We start from the raw sequence: 15,029 nt of genomic DNA, 5'->3' as shown, positions 1-15,029 counted from the left end.
ACACACACACACACACACACACACACACACACACACACACAAACACGCATGCACGCAGTATTATACTTCTTTGTCTATCCATGGACCGTTGCCCCTCTCCAAAGTTTCCCTCTACACCAAATCTATTTGCTTAAAATACGTGATCTACAAGATCACAGCGTGTTGCAGCACGACACATTGTGATGACATGTCAGATAAGGAATGCTAGGTCTCAAGTGGTGAAACCAATCAAGTGTAGAAACGCTCTTTTCAGTTTCCTTAACCTTATTGACTTCTGATCCACTTTCACAAATGAATAATGAATATTAACTACCACATAACGTTTTAAAATGATGCCCCTCTCCTCCAGTTCACATCAGATGTGACCATGACTCTTGTCTGCATCAGATGCTTGCACAGATTGCACAAGCAGCCCACAAGAGACCAGTCAGTCCATGAGCAGCACTAGACTGACCAGAATAGAGTCTGACACACAAAGCATTCATGTCATATGTGACCATTTCCCTGCAAATCAAGTCGAGGGAAAGATTACAACCTTCACACTGTATCATGAATGTAATTAAAGTTTGTTGTTGACCACTAGGGATCATAGATCAGACCAACACTTTGCTGTAATGTAGAAAATGTACAGCTGAAATATATACTCTGATGATGATAGTTGAAAATGTGCTATTTCCGGCAAACAACATAGTTTTCAGATTGAAAGCGTCTATTCCCACCTTGCAGCCGTAACGGCAGTCCTGCATGTTGACCCAGTAGTTGTGCTGGTTCCAGATGCTCTCTATGCCCAGAAAGTGCTCATCCGCTGTGGAGTAGCTCTGTCCAGTTAGTGGGTCAATGAAGAAGTTATCTGGGACATCCCGGCTCCCCGCTAGAACCAGCACCCAGCAGTGGACTCGCAGGCCCAGCAAGTTGTCTGGAGGGGGCCTTTCATGCTCCTATAATGGGAAGGGTTGGGGAAGAAAGGCCGATAGAGGTTGAGGGAATGGGAGAAAGGAGGGGAAAGAGTCGAGATAAGGTCAGAAAATGCATTGTTATTTATTACAAATTGCGCGGCAACTTTTATGATGTTTTCTTCCTTATAAGGCAGTTCACATTTTGCATAGTGTCAAGTATCTACCAGACTCGCTCGAATGACTTCTTGTTGCTCAGGGTTCCTATTCATACTGTGTTTACAGCACCAAAACATTACCTCCTGTAGTCGTCGAGTCTCGTGTTGCTCTCTAAGCATCGCGGCGTGCACCTCCTCTTGTTTCTTCTGCTCCTGTCTCCTCTCAAAGCTGCTCCTCAACTCTTTGGGTGGCCTCACATTGTACCCGTTGTCCTCTTTGGGTGGCCTCACACTGTACCTGTTCTCCTCTTTGGGTGGCTTCACACTGTACCTGTTCTCCTGCGCTTTCACGTCAGAAATAGCATCCTGCAAACAATTAGCATAATATTTCCACGCGTATCATCGCATGCCCACGCACGCACGCATGCCCGCCCACACACACACACACACACACACACACACACACACACACACACACACACACACACACACACACACACACACACACACACACACACACACACTCAATGTTAATATTATAGTCTGCAGGTTACCTTGAGTATTTGCTACATTGTTTCATCCAGTTCTGAATCAGTTTCATCTCCTGATTCCTTTCTATATTCGACGGTGATATATGTCTCTTTGTGAAATATTTAAGTGTATTCTATTGTTTTTTTTGTGTTGTTTTGAAAGTACTGTATAGGCTACATTAGTGCACACTTGACATACATTGATAATAACACACATTCTATGCCACAGACTCAAACAACACTGACCGTGATCTCTGTGACCAGAACGGGGCAGTCCTGCATGCTCTGGTTGAGCAGGCACATCTCTTTAACCGCATAGCCACTGACACAATAGGCATCATAGCCGGCACCTAAAAGCAGGCTGCACAGCAGGGTGGAGAAGTCCAAACACGTGCCCCTCCGGCTCCGTAGCACCCATGTAGGGGAGAATAGGTATGTGGGCTTACAGCAAAGAAACACAGTGACGCACACGCATGCACACACGCACGCACGCACGCACGCACGCACACACACACACACACACACACACACACACACACACACACACACACACACACACACACACACACACACACACACACACACACACACACACACACACACACACACACACACACACACACACACACACTCACTTTGATTAGGCCACAAGGACTTTTTTTTGGCACTATCCCTTTTGAACTGAATGTTTGACTGTACTCCGTTACTGTTATACTGTCTAATAAACTATTCAATCAATCAAATGCTTTATGATGTTTATATTGTGTATATATACGTATATAACTTATATACGTATAAGTGATGTAAATCATATGCTGTTGCCTAAACGCAGTCGTCATATCTCACCACAATTGAACACGTATGGGAGACAGAACTCCAGAGATCTGCACAAGCTATGCCAATTGGAACATTGAATCTGTTCTGGCATTGTCCAACTGATTCACTAAGACTTAAGACTTGGCATGTGTGTCACCGATGACCATGGGATAGTTTGTGCCAAGAGGGATTTTTTTCAGACCAGCGGTGTGACAAATTTGCAAAAAATGTGGATGCCATTCCTGGCAGTGCTTGTCAATAGTTGAGTAAATGTTCTGCACAAGCATTATATCTGGCTGCAATGGTGCAACCGTGCATCTCTCATAACTATCCATGCTCCATGCATAACTATCCAATCTAAATAAAGTATTGTAAAGAGGTTCTCACCAGGTCTATAGAAGACTCCAGAGGCTCCAGGGACAGGCAGTCAGCCACAAAGGAGGCACAGCCCTTCCAACCGTAGAGCTCCGAGTAGGGCAGCAGCGTGGGCTGCAGGGTGGTCGACACAAACTTCTACATAACACATAAACAGGAGGAGATGTCAAAGGGATGAATGCATCATCAATGAATGCAAGAGAGCTGATACTGCACGGTAAAATCGTCAATGCTCGTTCAACTGCATAAACACAGATCTTGTAATTGGTCATTTAGGTAAATTATTAAACTCTCAGTTAAATCTGCACAGAATAATTTAACGTGTGTATACTGTATGTACACAGTGAGAAGGGTAAGGGAAAAAATAATAGAGTTGATGCACTAGAAAAGTCAGAAACAATATGATGGTTTATATCCATGCGTGCTTGGGCTATTTACCGTAACCCCACACTCGTTGAGGGGGCAGAGCAGTAAAGGCTTGCGGTCTGGGTAGATGTTTGTGTACTGACATCGGAAGTTGTCAGAGATAGTCAACAGATGATTCTCTCGAGTTGCGTTTTCCTTGTAGGAGGTGGGGCATTGGGACAGGTCCAGTTCCTTTGTCCAGTCAAGACTATTTGGGTAGATAACACCAATCAAATCAATCGATCAAGTCGACTTGATAGCACATTTCATACAATGTTTAGGTTGATGATTTCTCATCAGTGTTGGAGAAGATATATCGGGGTTTTTGAACAGTAGCCATTGCCTCAGAAATTACAATTCAATTAAATTAAAATGATTGGCATGAGAAAACATACGTTTACATTGCCAATGCAAGTGTCAAAAATATAATAAAACAGTCGAAAATGGGGAAAGTATACAGTTGGAGGCGGTACAGCAGAGCTATGTCACATTGCATCGTTATAACGTTAAACATGTTATACAGGGTATGAAGCTGTATACGCTGTAAATAGAGGGTGAGGTCGCATCCGCCTGGGTGATGGCAAACGCCCTGAGGGTGAGGTCGCGTGCACGCATCCACCTGGGTGATGGCAAACACCCTGAGGGTGAGGTTGCATGCACGCATCCGCCTGGGTGATGGCAAACACCCTGAGGGTGAGGTTGCATGCACGCATCCGCCTGGGTGACGGCAGACTGCTTGGCGAGTGCTGGTGCTTTGGCATGGGGGGGTCAGATCAACATATGAATTGTCAGAACAGGTAAGCTCCATATATGGAGATCTAAGGGTGGAAGCGGGTGTACAGGGTTTGAGGAGGGCCCAGGTAAGGCCGGGCCTTAAATTTCGGGCCTGTTGAGAACTCTAGTTTTCGCCGGCTGCACAAATAACTTTGGGGTGGCCGCGGGCCCGTCTAGAGTTTGAATGGACAGGTATCAGTCAAAACTAAGGTTGCAAACTCGCAAATCAATAATTGCAATATCTAGGCAGTGTGTGTGCATGTATGTGTGTATGTGTGTGTGTGTCTGTGTGTGTGTGTGTGTGTGTGTGCGTGTGTGTGCGTGCGTGCGTGCGTGCGTGCGTGCGTGCGTGCGTGCGTGCGTCCTCCGCCTCCTTACAGTTGAAGCTCAGGAGTAAGAGTGATGCTGCAGAGAGTTTCCTGCAGTTCAGACAACTCATAGTCGTTCTCTGACTCTCCCTCAAGACCTTCCACAGACTCTGCCAAGGATTCCATCTACTACTTTATAGACGGAAAAGAAACACAATAAATAATAATAAATGAATAATACATACAGAATAGAAAGTAGAAACATTACTAAATAATACCAACCAATAGTATACAACTTGTAAAAGTATTGGGTGAGAGACGTGCTGTTTGTTTACCTTGTTAGGATAAATGTGCAGAGCGTTGTTGATACTCTGTGTCCATGGAAACGGGAGCTAAAATCCCACAGGCCGCAGGGACGACCGCGCTGTGAATGGCTAGTCGGTTTCCAAGGAGACGAAGAACTACTGGGTAAAAGCTAAAGAAACACCTGCTGGTCAGTGGTCAGACTGGTCACTGCCGTTATTGCAGCTATTTTATTTATAGTTATATATATATTTTATTCATGCATGCATTTCCTAGAATTCTATTCGATTTTCACCGGAAGCCCTCCCCCTAAAACTAGAAACCAACCAATCAGCAAGCAGTATCTACAAGCACAACGGTAGGGTTTCACTTCAGACGGGGACGGGAAAGGAAAGCACGCCATCTGGTGGCGTAGAGCCTACATAGCCAGAACCACCACAAAAGGCTCTGGCAGTGGTCAGGCTCTGCCAGTGGGCCTAATGAGGCCATAATGATTTCATTTTACACTCTCAAGTGTTCTAAGATCTAATAAGAGTGAGTCCACTTGGTTGCCAACTTCGCATCATTTAGCTGGGGACCACCTGGAACTCCCTCAAGGACAATTGGTGGTCGTAGGTTTAGAATTCATAAAAAAATGTAAATGCAACATTGAAAATGAACATTTCGTTGTCCGACATCAAGTAATTTCTATGAAATGTATCAGCTTCATCATCATCATTCCATTATCACCCCCAGAACAATGCAAGAAAACCAAACCTTATATATATATATTTCTTTTTTTTATTCTTTATAAAATACCAACATAAATACATAAGAGGAGGCTGTGATATTGCTGTTTTTGAGTGTGGCTGTGAAACAGAGGGCCGGGCAGAAAGATAGCTCCAACCCTCCATTACACACATTGGTTTCTTTCTACTGTTCTAAAAAACGTTTCGCCTGTACGTCACGTAGACAGTGAGTATAGACATATTTATCAAAGGAACTAAAATCTCATTAAATAAAAAGAACAAAAGGACTAAACCTGTATCCATTAAGTAGTCAGAAAGGGAACAAAAAAAGGAAGTATATAAGCACAACAGTAAAATCTATATATAATATAAAGTCTAAAGAATCATATTCTAGGCAATAGGATATTCTAAAAGGGTCTTTCTTCCAGAGTGTGATCCAGGTCACAATCAGTCGGCAGGTCAAGGTTTCCCGAAAATCTGATAGGTTCTATTGTGAGTTTGCATTGCAATGCAAATATATTTTGGGGAAATCTAGCCTTCGGGTCAAAGACAAGCAAAGTTGGACAGTCATACAGGTGTGCCATGATGCCCGTCAGCTCGCCCAACAAATCCCTCAATTCCTTCACGATTCATCATTGTCATAAACATAATCGGTGCAAACAAACATACTCCTTATATCATCCAAAAGCAGGCTAGTTATAATCAATGAAACCCCATTAACATCAAAATCATATAATCAATATTATCTGTACACTGAGGTTTTTTTTTCTTTTCTTCCTCAAATTACAATCAGCCGTTTCAATAGCATAGCAGTTTCCCATGTTTCTTCTTTTCCATTTCCTTTTTTTTTTTGTAAGATGCTAAAATGTTTAGGCTACAAAGCTAGGACAAATATCAAAGCTGCAAAAGGAAGGACCAAGGAAGACTCAATAAAAGGTTATGTAAACGCTGCGAAAACAAACACTATAGAGGCGTTTCATGTTCAATTTATCTACTTGGTTTCTTTTGGTATTTGTCGTGGGCAAAAAAGTTGTTCCAGATACCGGAGGCGACGTCAAAGCTCCCAGCTTCTACCTTTTATTTGCAATAAAAAGCTTGACTAAAAACAAGAAGTGAGCATACAAATCCTTAACACATCTGTCACTCCCTCTTGATCTCTCTCTCTCTCTCTCTCTCTCTCTCTCTCTCTCTAGGGGCCTGCCTCCTAAAATCCTCATTAAAAAAAAGGTAATCTTTGCCCATTGGCTAAAGTGTATATATACGTATTATAAACTTGAAAAAATGAGGTGAAGAGACAGACATTTTAGACTCTATCACTCTATCCTGAGCCATATGTGGACAATACTGATGACTATTAATCACTTTAGACTGAGATCATCACGTGACCACTAATTATATGCAAATGTGGAAGATGTGCGTTTGTGTGTGTGTGTGTGTGAATGGGATGGAGGATAGCCGAACGATCCACCTCCTCCTTCAACTCAAAGAACTTTGACAGAATAGGTCAGCGGTAGTAAACTGGTCATTACCTCTTATTGATCAAGGCTTGTGTCTCACAACCGCACTGGTAGCAGCACGTCAATGAATGGCTTTCTCTACTCAAACTCATAGATGACTGGTTAAGTTCACACGTGGCTTTATGCTACTGGGTCTCGCAAATGTTCTGGGTGAAGAATGGCCTAACAGCGCATCCAACTGATGTCCCGCGGAGGGTTAAAGGCTCATACGTAGTCTGGATTTTCGGTGGTGAGGTGACCACCGAACTACAACATGACGTCACGAGCCGCGGTGAAGAGCAAACCACCGCCACCGCTCCAGCCCTGCTCTCTGTTTTTACTCACCGCCGCTCAACGTTATTTCAGCTCCGGTGGTCAGCTCACCACCGAAAATCCAGACTATGAATAGGCCTTTAATCAGACATCCACAACTGATTCTACTTTTAACTGGCAAATGAAGAGTCGAGGGCTAAAAACTATAGCAGCCCTCCAATGGCATGTACGCATGTATCTGTGTGGCCCCTACAATGTTGGTTAACGACATGACGATACTGTGCAAGCAGACGTCGTTATGGGGAAAGGCAGCAGGGAGGGAGGGTCGGATCGGAGTTGGGTCCGCGTGGGTTAAAACGATCAATGTCCAATCGTTGGCGAGGTGGTGGTGGTGGTGCAGGAGCATTGGCTCAGTGATCTGCCGTGGCACTGCCAAAGGTCTCCTGGGAGGCGTACACCATGTAGAGGAAGCCGTCGTCGTCGCGCTCGCGTTCGTACACCTCGGCGATGGCGGCCGACACGGATACCATGCTGTGGCCGTTGACCAGCAGAAAGAACGCCTGGTTGGAGTTGAGCTGGAGGCGCCTCCTAGTGGGGAAGAGAGACACGACAAGGATACTGGGGTCAGAAGAGGAGAGGATTCTGTTTATTTGTCAATGAACAATACACTGTAAATACACGGGGTTTAGCAACCAATCAAAACGGTATAAATTCTAGTAGTGATAGGAAATATTGTTATAATATAATTTAGTATCATTGTTTACGTCTGGAAAAAATGATATACTGTAAACCGACATGTTGTTTCTTTCTGTTTCGTTTGTTCTGAATGGTAATAATTGAAGCTATTTTAGTTGTACCTGATGATCTTGATGAGTTCACTCATGTTGACGTGGTCTGGCACCAGGAACTTGGTCTTGTCCAGAATAGGAAGCTGCTTCTCTCCTTTATACCTCTCAATGATCACCTTAATCACACAGACACACACACACACACACACACACACACACACACACACACACACACACACACACACACACACACACACACACACACACACACACACTCTTTATTTCTCATCCTGCACTTACCTGTATTGCATTACTAAGTGGTTATGAGAATCTCTGTCCTTTCGTTTTGTCTCTGCATGACATACGAGTCATCTTGAGGCGGGATAGGGAGATGAGGTTGCACGTAATTTATACTCTGTTGTACGCCGGTGTCCTGCACCGCAAAAATAGCAGATCTAGAAGTGGATCATCTCACGCGCTACGTCCGGCCAGGGAAACCCTGTCAGAGCTTCTTTTCCTCTCTCACGCAACAATATGCCAGACAGATGAATAGTATACAGTATGCAGTGTGTGTGTGTGTGTGTGTGTGTGTGTGTGTGTGTGTGTGTGTGTGTGTGTGTGTGTGTGTGTGAGACGTGTGTGTGTGTGCGTGCGTGCGTGTCCAGCAATATTGATCAAAGATGTTCCACTGCAGGCATTACAGGAGAGGTAGTCTTGCGTTGCCGACTGTTGCCTCTCGCAATTTTCAAATGCTTCCGTCATACAGTCTGGAGAACGGAAGCTCTGACCACGATGAGCAAGCAATAAAGTGGAAGTGATGCCTCCTCGCCACTTCCGTTTTGTCTTTACAGTAAAGTCAGCAAATCTATCCTAATATAAATCAAAATCATCTAAGCATAATAGCGTGCTGCTTAGCAGAAATGGAAATAAAATAATAAAATGTAAAGATATTTTAAAATATATTTTCATGAACCGAAATGGCAGCTCCCTTGCTTGGATTTCCGGGGTGTAGTTCCTTCCAGAGGCTATAGGTATATATATATTATTCAGAGTGTGTCTGACTATAGCAGAGGCAGTAGGAGTATGGGCATATGATAGTGAAGTGTACTAGGTCTGTAGTACACCAGTAGGCTCTATCCACACAGAATAACTCTCTCCCCCCTGACTGATCATACTAATTAAGGCTTTGTGGTTCCATTTGTGTACAGTGGTTCTCAAGCGTTTTTATATCAAGGACACCCAGATCTCTGAGAGTGCACAAATGGAACCACATGGACCTTTACGGGTTCATGTGGTTCCATTTGTACACTCTCAAGAGTTACATACTCTGTTTTGGAACCCACTCAAGGATATTTTGAAACCCACTAGTGTAGCAGAGTGTTTCCAGTGAGCCCACATGCACAATAACAGCAGCACCTTATGTTTATGTTTTATGTTTATTGAAGGATCCCCATTAGAGACACATGACTGAGCATCTAGTCTACCTGGGGTCCTTGACTCTGGGCACCTTGACTCTGTTTGACCAGAATGGAACAGAGCCTTCATTAATATCATCAGTAACACCTGTGACAGAAGGCGCCCCGGAAGTAAGAAGAGTTATTTTGTGTGCATACTTAGAGCCTATTACAAATTGGGAGCTGTTTTTCAGAAGCATGTTGGCCTCCATATGGTAAGAGAGCTCCTCCTCTCTATTGCCGGACGGAGTCAGAGAGCTATTATCAGTCTGTCATAGAACTCCCTCGCCCCCCAGGCTCCAATGTGGCCATCTAAAAGGAGTCATATTACAATGATACAGCACATTTTGGTCTCTGGTGGTCATAACAATTAGCATGACTTAGCCATTTTAAAACCATGCAAGGACAAAAACAGGAAACAACACACACACAAAGAGAGATCAGCCATGGTGGGCACTGAAGCTAAAGACTTGTGTGTTTAGGGTGTGTGTGTGCATGCAGTTGTGTGTATGTCAGTGTGTGGGTTCAATGGGTTCATCAATTTAAGAGGAAAACTTAATTTGGCCAGCAGATGGGAGGCTGTGCTGATATTCTATCTCCAAGCTTAACAGCTGCAACAGGAGGTTTGTGTGTGTGTGTGTGTGTGTGTGTGTGTGTGTGTGTGTGTGTTTTATCAGATCAACAATCTCACAAAACATCACATCGTGACGCATTGTCTATTTTCTAAATAATGTAGAAGATTCGGAGAGTTAAGTTGTCGGAAAACTGGCTACATACATCCTCTCTGTTACTCGCAAGTATAGAAGTTGTAACGTCAGGTAACTGCGAAAAGCACCCGAACAAAAGAAATCTCTAGTATTGCGTCATAGCTGTAGATCCTACAAAAAACAGCTCTGAAAAGTGGTGAGGATCAAATTCAGTCAGAATAATCAGGAAAGCATTGCCAGTTTCAGTTTGGTGTGCAGGTTCCTCGGTCTCTCCCTGAACTCGTTCTTACTTGTTAATGCATGTTGTTATGATGCATATTGCATAGAGTAATAAAATACTATAGAAATTAACACTTCTAAGTGGAGACACACACACACACACACACACACACACATACCTAGGTAATATGACCATAACATTTGTCTGCGAGTTTCAACTTACCGGAATCTTGTTGGGATGCTGCTCCCTGATCAGCCTCACATCCTCTATTCTTTGCTCTGTGGACACAGAAAGAACAAACTTTGAGCGACGGTTTGATAAACATAAAAGCTGCCCTGTAGAAAGGCAGACGAGTTAACCAACTGAGTGACAGGTTGACAAACTGAAAAGGACAGATTAGCAGAAAGACAGTGCCTACACTGGGAAATCCTCAGGTGTTCATTTAACTGTACACTCACTCAGAGACAGAGATTGTACAAATGTGTACACATTGTTTCAACAACAGTGAAGAGTGAGGATTTTTACTGTACAACATGTGGGAGGCAGAGATACAGCAATCTGTTGGTGAACAGGAAGACAATAAAACCACCAACGGGAAGTAAGGTGGGACAAAGTGACAGGCAAGTTTGAACATGCTCTACATTTAGAATCCTCCAGGACCAGGACCGATCTACAGCTCTGCACGTGTAGCATCAATCTAGGTAGGGTTATGCCTACTCTGTTCAATACAATAATGGTGTCCACCACAGCAAAATAGAAGATATACAAGGCAAAGCTCATAGTGGCACGGGACAGTCGTATGACAAGCTCATAGCGAGTGGCGCGCTACGAGCTTGTAGGTCTGCTATTTTTTTTTAATCGAACGAAGAACGACTGACATAGAAACATAGCTTTTTTCAGAAAACTGTCAGGATCTAGAAGACATTTTTAGAATTTGATCTCAGGTCAAAATGGGTTAAGTATGAATCAGGTTTGACTGAGTTCATCAGAGATATTTCGTAGTGAATAGGGTTTCCTAAATGTTGTCAACTTGTAATTTTTTTTTTTTTTAACCGATTCTTGTTTCTCTGGGTGAATTACAATATAATTTAATACCAGTATACTAATAATACAGTTAAGACACAAGGCAACTGTACAGTATAAAGTTTTTTTTTAATAGTGCCTATGCCACTTAGGACAGGTGTTTTCATTTTTGAATATGTAGAAAAAGTGCTCTGGTTTCCAGCCACATGACTCCGACATTCATAATTACTTTAAATGACAAAGAACAACTGCGGATTGGGTGGTTAATTCACCTGCCAAAAAAAACATGAGATCTGAGATCTTTGACCTTTCCAGCCAACTGTCATTTTGCCTAAATTACTTTTGATAATAATCAAAATGTTAATAACAGATAACACTACGGTTAGGTGCACTTTGGTCTGGTAAAAGTAAACATAATAAACATCAGCTAAAGATATTGTCTCTAAATATATCATTACCCAACGGACATGGACTTGGTAGAGGATTGGGTCATTTATTATTTCAAAATCCAATGCCATCATAATCAATTAATCATTAACTAAATTAAATGAAAAGTCACTCAAATGGTTTATGACATACCGGTAACTGCATAATGAATCTTAGAGCCATATTTGCATCTAATGGATGGATGGAACTTGTGATGCCATATTATACAAGTTCAGAGAGAACTTTCTCAATTTAGATAATTCAATAACCTACTTTCCCTGCTGCCGGAGTTAACTCTGTTTATTTAGTGTCTGATGAAATATGGGCCCATTGTTTAGTTTAGTCACATGATTACATTTAAATGAGGTCACAGCAACAACGACAGAGCAGGGAGGGACATGCTGTTTCTGCATGCAAATATTATTCAACTGTCACTCATATCAGCCAATCCCACAATACCATGAGTCACCTACCTACAGTACAATGTGGAATAAGAATATCACAAAACAGGAACTAGTAGTTACTCAAGAGAGGAATGTCCATTAATGTAGGGAACCCCCATGGAATGCCCCCGCAAAAAACGTGATCAATTAATTTGTGAAACTACTTAGTACAATACAATACAATACTCATTCACCTTTTTGAATAATCATTTGCAATTGCAAACACTAAACAGACACACACAAATTATATTTAACCTCAAAATGGAGGATTTTACATCTGGTGTACTAACTAGAGACAATGCAAGCAAAAATCTAAAATGTTGGCCAAAACAAACAAAGGCCTATGGTGCTCTCTGTGCTGTACATGGGATGGTGATTGAGTGTCAGGCAAACAGGTGTTGGTATGTGTCTGTCTTGCCCTGAGGTTATGCGGCATACGTTTGGCTTAGGTATCGCCAATGGTGTAAAAAGTACTCACATGTTTTACTCAAGTCAAAGTATCAATATGGAAATACTCTGTTACAAGTAAAAGTCAAAGTTCAAATAATTGTAGTGGAGTGAAAGTACAATATTTGCCTCTGAGATGTATTGGAGTAGAAGTAAAAGTATTGGAAATTGGATGTACTCCAGTAAAGTACAAATACCTCACAATTGTACTTAAGTAAATGTGCACTACTTAGTTACTTTTTACAGTTTACTTTACACCACTGGGTATCGCCATAGGGGCAGGAAGCCTTTCACTCAGGGGTACAATTAGGTGTTTGGTGAATTTAAATAAAAGAGACAGACAAGCAAAAATGCTGACACATGGATGCTGTCTGTGTGTAAACTAACTTAGCCTTGGATCAAGACTGTCATCGATTTATTTAATCGATTCTTTGACATTTTGTGTGTCATCATAGATACACAAAAATGTCAGAATCGATACAAGTCAGTCTTGGTTGGGTTAAACTAACCAACTATAAATTGGGGGCCATAGAATAGAAGCCATATAACCTGCATGTTTTGGTCTGTGACTCTGTGCGTTCTTTGATCCTAAAGTCCTAAAAAGCAAAATGTTAAACGCTACATGTTTTGTCGCTATCTTTTTGTCCCCTTTTCACCTCTGCAAACAGTCCCATCCCCCAATCCTGCAGCCCTCTCTTCTCCCTCTCTGCCTCCCTGCCTGGCTGTCCCGCATTTCGACACCACTTTGTTTTTCTGAACACCACCACCAGTCTGATGCAAATGAAGAACAACAAAGGCCCGATTTTCTTCAACGCTGCAAACTACATTATATTTCGTTATAAACCCTTGTATTTAAATAGCTACATGATATAATAGCCTACAAGTTTAACAAAAGCAATTTCTAATTTCTAATACATTTTCTATCTTAACATTGATATTAAACCTGACACGATCATAGATAGGCCTTGGACAAAGCGAAGTGTACTTCTCTAGTATATCTATCTATCTATCTGTAGATAACAGTAGTGTCACAATGTTTGTTAAAAGGTAAACTAATTAACATTGATCAAAGAGAACAAATTGGTCTGTCAACATTTACGATGGGCTAGTATAGTAGCCCACACACAAAAACAACATACAGATCTGTCTAGCTGGCGGATTATTGATGGAATTTATCTCTATGGCATCATAATCCATGTTATAAAGAGGGAACGCAAGTAAACGTGTGATTTATAGTATGTATAAAAACAACAATCTAGTTTAACAACACCTACCAAATGTCCTTCTTTGTTTGAAGGTTTTTTCTGAAGGCATATTGCGTCAAAGTCAACCAGTTTCGCTCCAGCTGAAGAAATCGACGACAGCCAGCGGGATTATGAAAACGGTATTAAATAATGTAAGACACAGTGTCACTTATTGTTGGGCTTCTATGATATTTTGAACTTAAAATAATACGGAGTTGTTTCAAGTCGTCTGATGTCGCCTCCGTCCGTTCGTTCGTTTCCTTTCTGCTTGTCTGTGTTCTGTTCTTCTCTCGCCCGAGGACAGACTGGAGCAGCAAAACAAACCAGTCAGCTGACCCGTGACGTCATCCAGCGCCCCATCACAGACAGACAGACAGACAGACAGGTGTCCACAGTCCACACAGTTAACAGTTTTGTATTGAGTTGTGCTTGAAATGTACTGTAATTCTCCAAATCTGTTAATAAATTCTTCAATCAATCAATCAATCTTTATTGTTGATTGATTGACATTTTGTATTGACAGATTGAGCAGAATGGGTACAGTTCAAGGAAGGTCAATACAAAATGCACCAGGGGGAGCTGGTGCATCCAAATATTTTTTCGGGACCCCCCTCAGGGACTGGAATAGTGTGTGTGTGTGTGTGTGTGTGTGTGTGTGTGTGAGAGCACATGTTGGGGTTTGGCAATACCTTTGGACTTGTAAGAAGCCTTGCCGAGCCATGATCGGCCCATAGGGCAGGAGCCTATCTCCTGTTTCTGTAGCGTGAGGCAGCTTGATGTACAAGACAAGTACACCCCCTGGACATGCCGCTAGTTAGTATGTCGCAGGGACTGACCCCCAATCCAACCCTTAATGCTGAGTGTCAAGCAGGGAGGCACTGGGTCCCATTTGGTATGACCCGGCCAGGGTTTGAACCCCGACCTCCCAGTCTCAGGAGCGGACACTCTAACCACAAGGCCACTGAGCTGATTACTGTACTTGTACTCAAGTAGAATTTTTAGTACAGGACTTTTTTTCCTACAGTGGTATCCATTGGATATCCTTTTCACTTTTTTTGTTATAGTTTTAAACATATTTGTGGGCGCTAGTAATCTGTGAGAAGTATGTGTCTCTGATATCTTGATAATAATCATATAATAACTAATAATTTGGTCCCCACCCCTATGGGATATTGTCACTGCACATTTGTCCTCTGCATTTACCCATCTATGGCAGTG

At 42.4% G+C, this 15,029-nt stretch overlaps 2 protein-coding genes across 3 annotated transcripts in view; both read right to left on the bottom strand.

Annotated features, from left to right (window-relative positions):
- The window catches only part of ccdc135 (coiled-coil domain containing 135), a gene marked incomplete at both ends in the record, with an annotated part of 9,732 nt that extends 5,287 nt beyond the window's left edge, over nt 1-4,445 (bottom strand). The window contains 6 exons of the mRNA XM_080762255.1: nt 720-938; nt 1,193-1,417; nt 1,828-2,022; nt 2,785-2,910; nt 3,211-3,385; nt 4,330-4,445. Coding sequence (XP_080618381.1) covers nt 720-938; nt 1,193-1,417; nt 1,828-2,022; nt 2,785-2,910; nt 3,211-3,385; nt 4,330-4,445 — 1,056 coding nt within the window. The remainder of the gene's footprint in view (nt 1-719; nt 939-1,192; nt 1,418-1,827; nt 2,023-2,784; nt 2,911-3,210; nt 3,386-4,329) is intronic.
- An 898-nt stretch (nt 4,446-5,343) lies between these two features.
- On the bottom strand, nt 5,344-14,111 carry map1lc3b (microtubule-associated protein 1 light chain 3 beta). Of its 2 annotated transcripts, XR_013963951.1 has the most exons (5): nt 13,842-14,111; nt 10,451-10,506; nt 7,917-8,023; nt 7,143-7,647; nt 5,344-7,110 (listed from the first exon to the last, which is right to left on the bottom strand). XR_013963951.1 is itself a non-coding variant. In XM_080761777.1 (4 exons), the coding sequence occupies exons 1-4, from the start codon at nt 13,879-13,881 to the stop codon at nt 7,470-7,472; spliced, it is 381 nt and encodes a 126-aa protein (XP_080617903.1). In that variant the 5' UTR covers nt 13,882-14,111; the 3' UTR covers nt 5,344-7,469. The 2 variants fall into 2 exon arrangements, 1 of the variants encoding a protein (XP_080617903.1); XM_080761777.1 differs by having other exon boundaries at nt 5,344-7,647.
- Between the last annotated feature and the right edge of the window lie 918 nt (nt 14,112-15,029).

The sequence above is a fragment of the Protomyctophum bolini genome (genome assembly GCF_963924005.1).
Source record: "Protomyctophum bolini genome assembly, chromosome: 4".
In the NCBI taxonomy this organism is placed as follows: domain Eukaryota; kingdom Metazoa; phylum Chordata; class Actinopteri; order Myctophiformes; family Myctophidae; genus Protomyctophum; species Protomyctophum bolini.
Note: the sequence above shows the minus strand (reverse complement) of the source record. Positions and strands in the feature narration are given on the sequence as shown.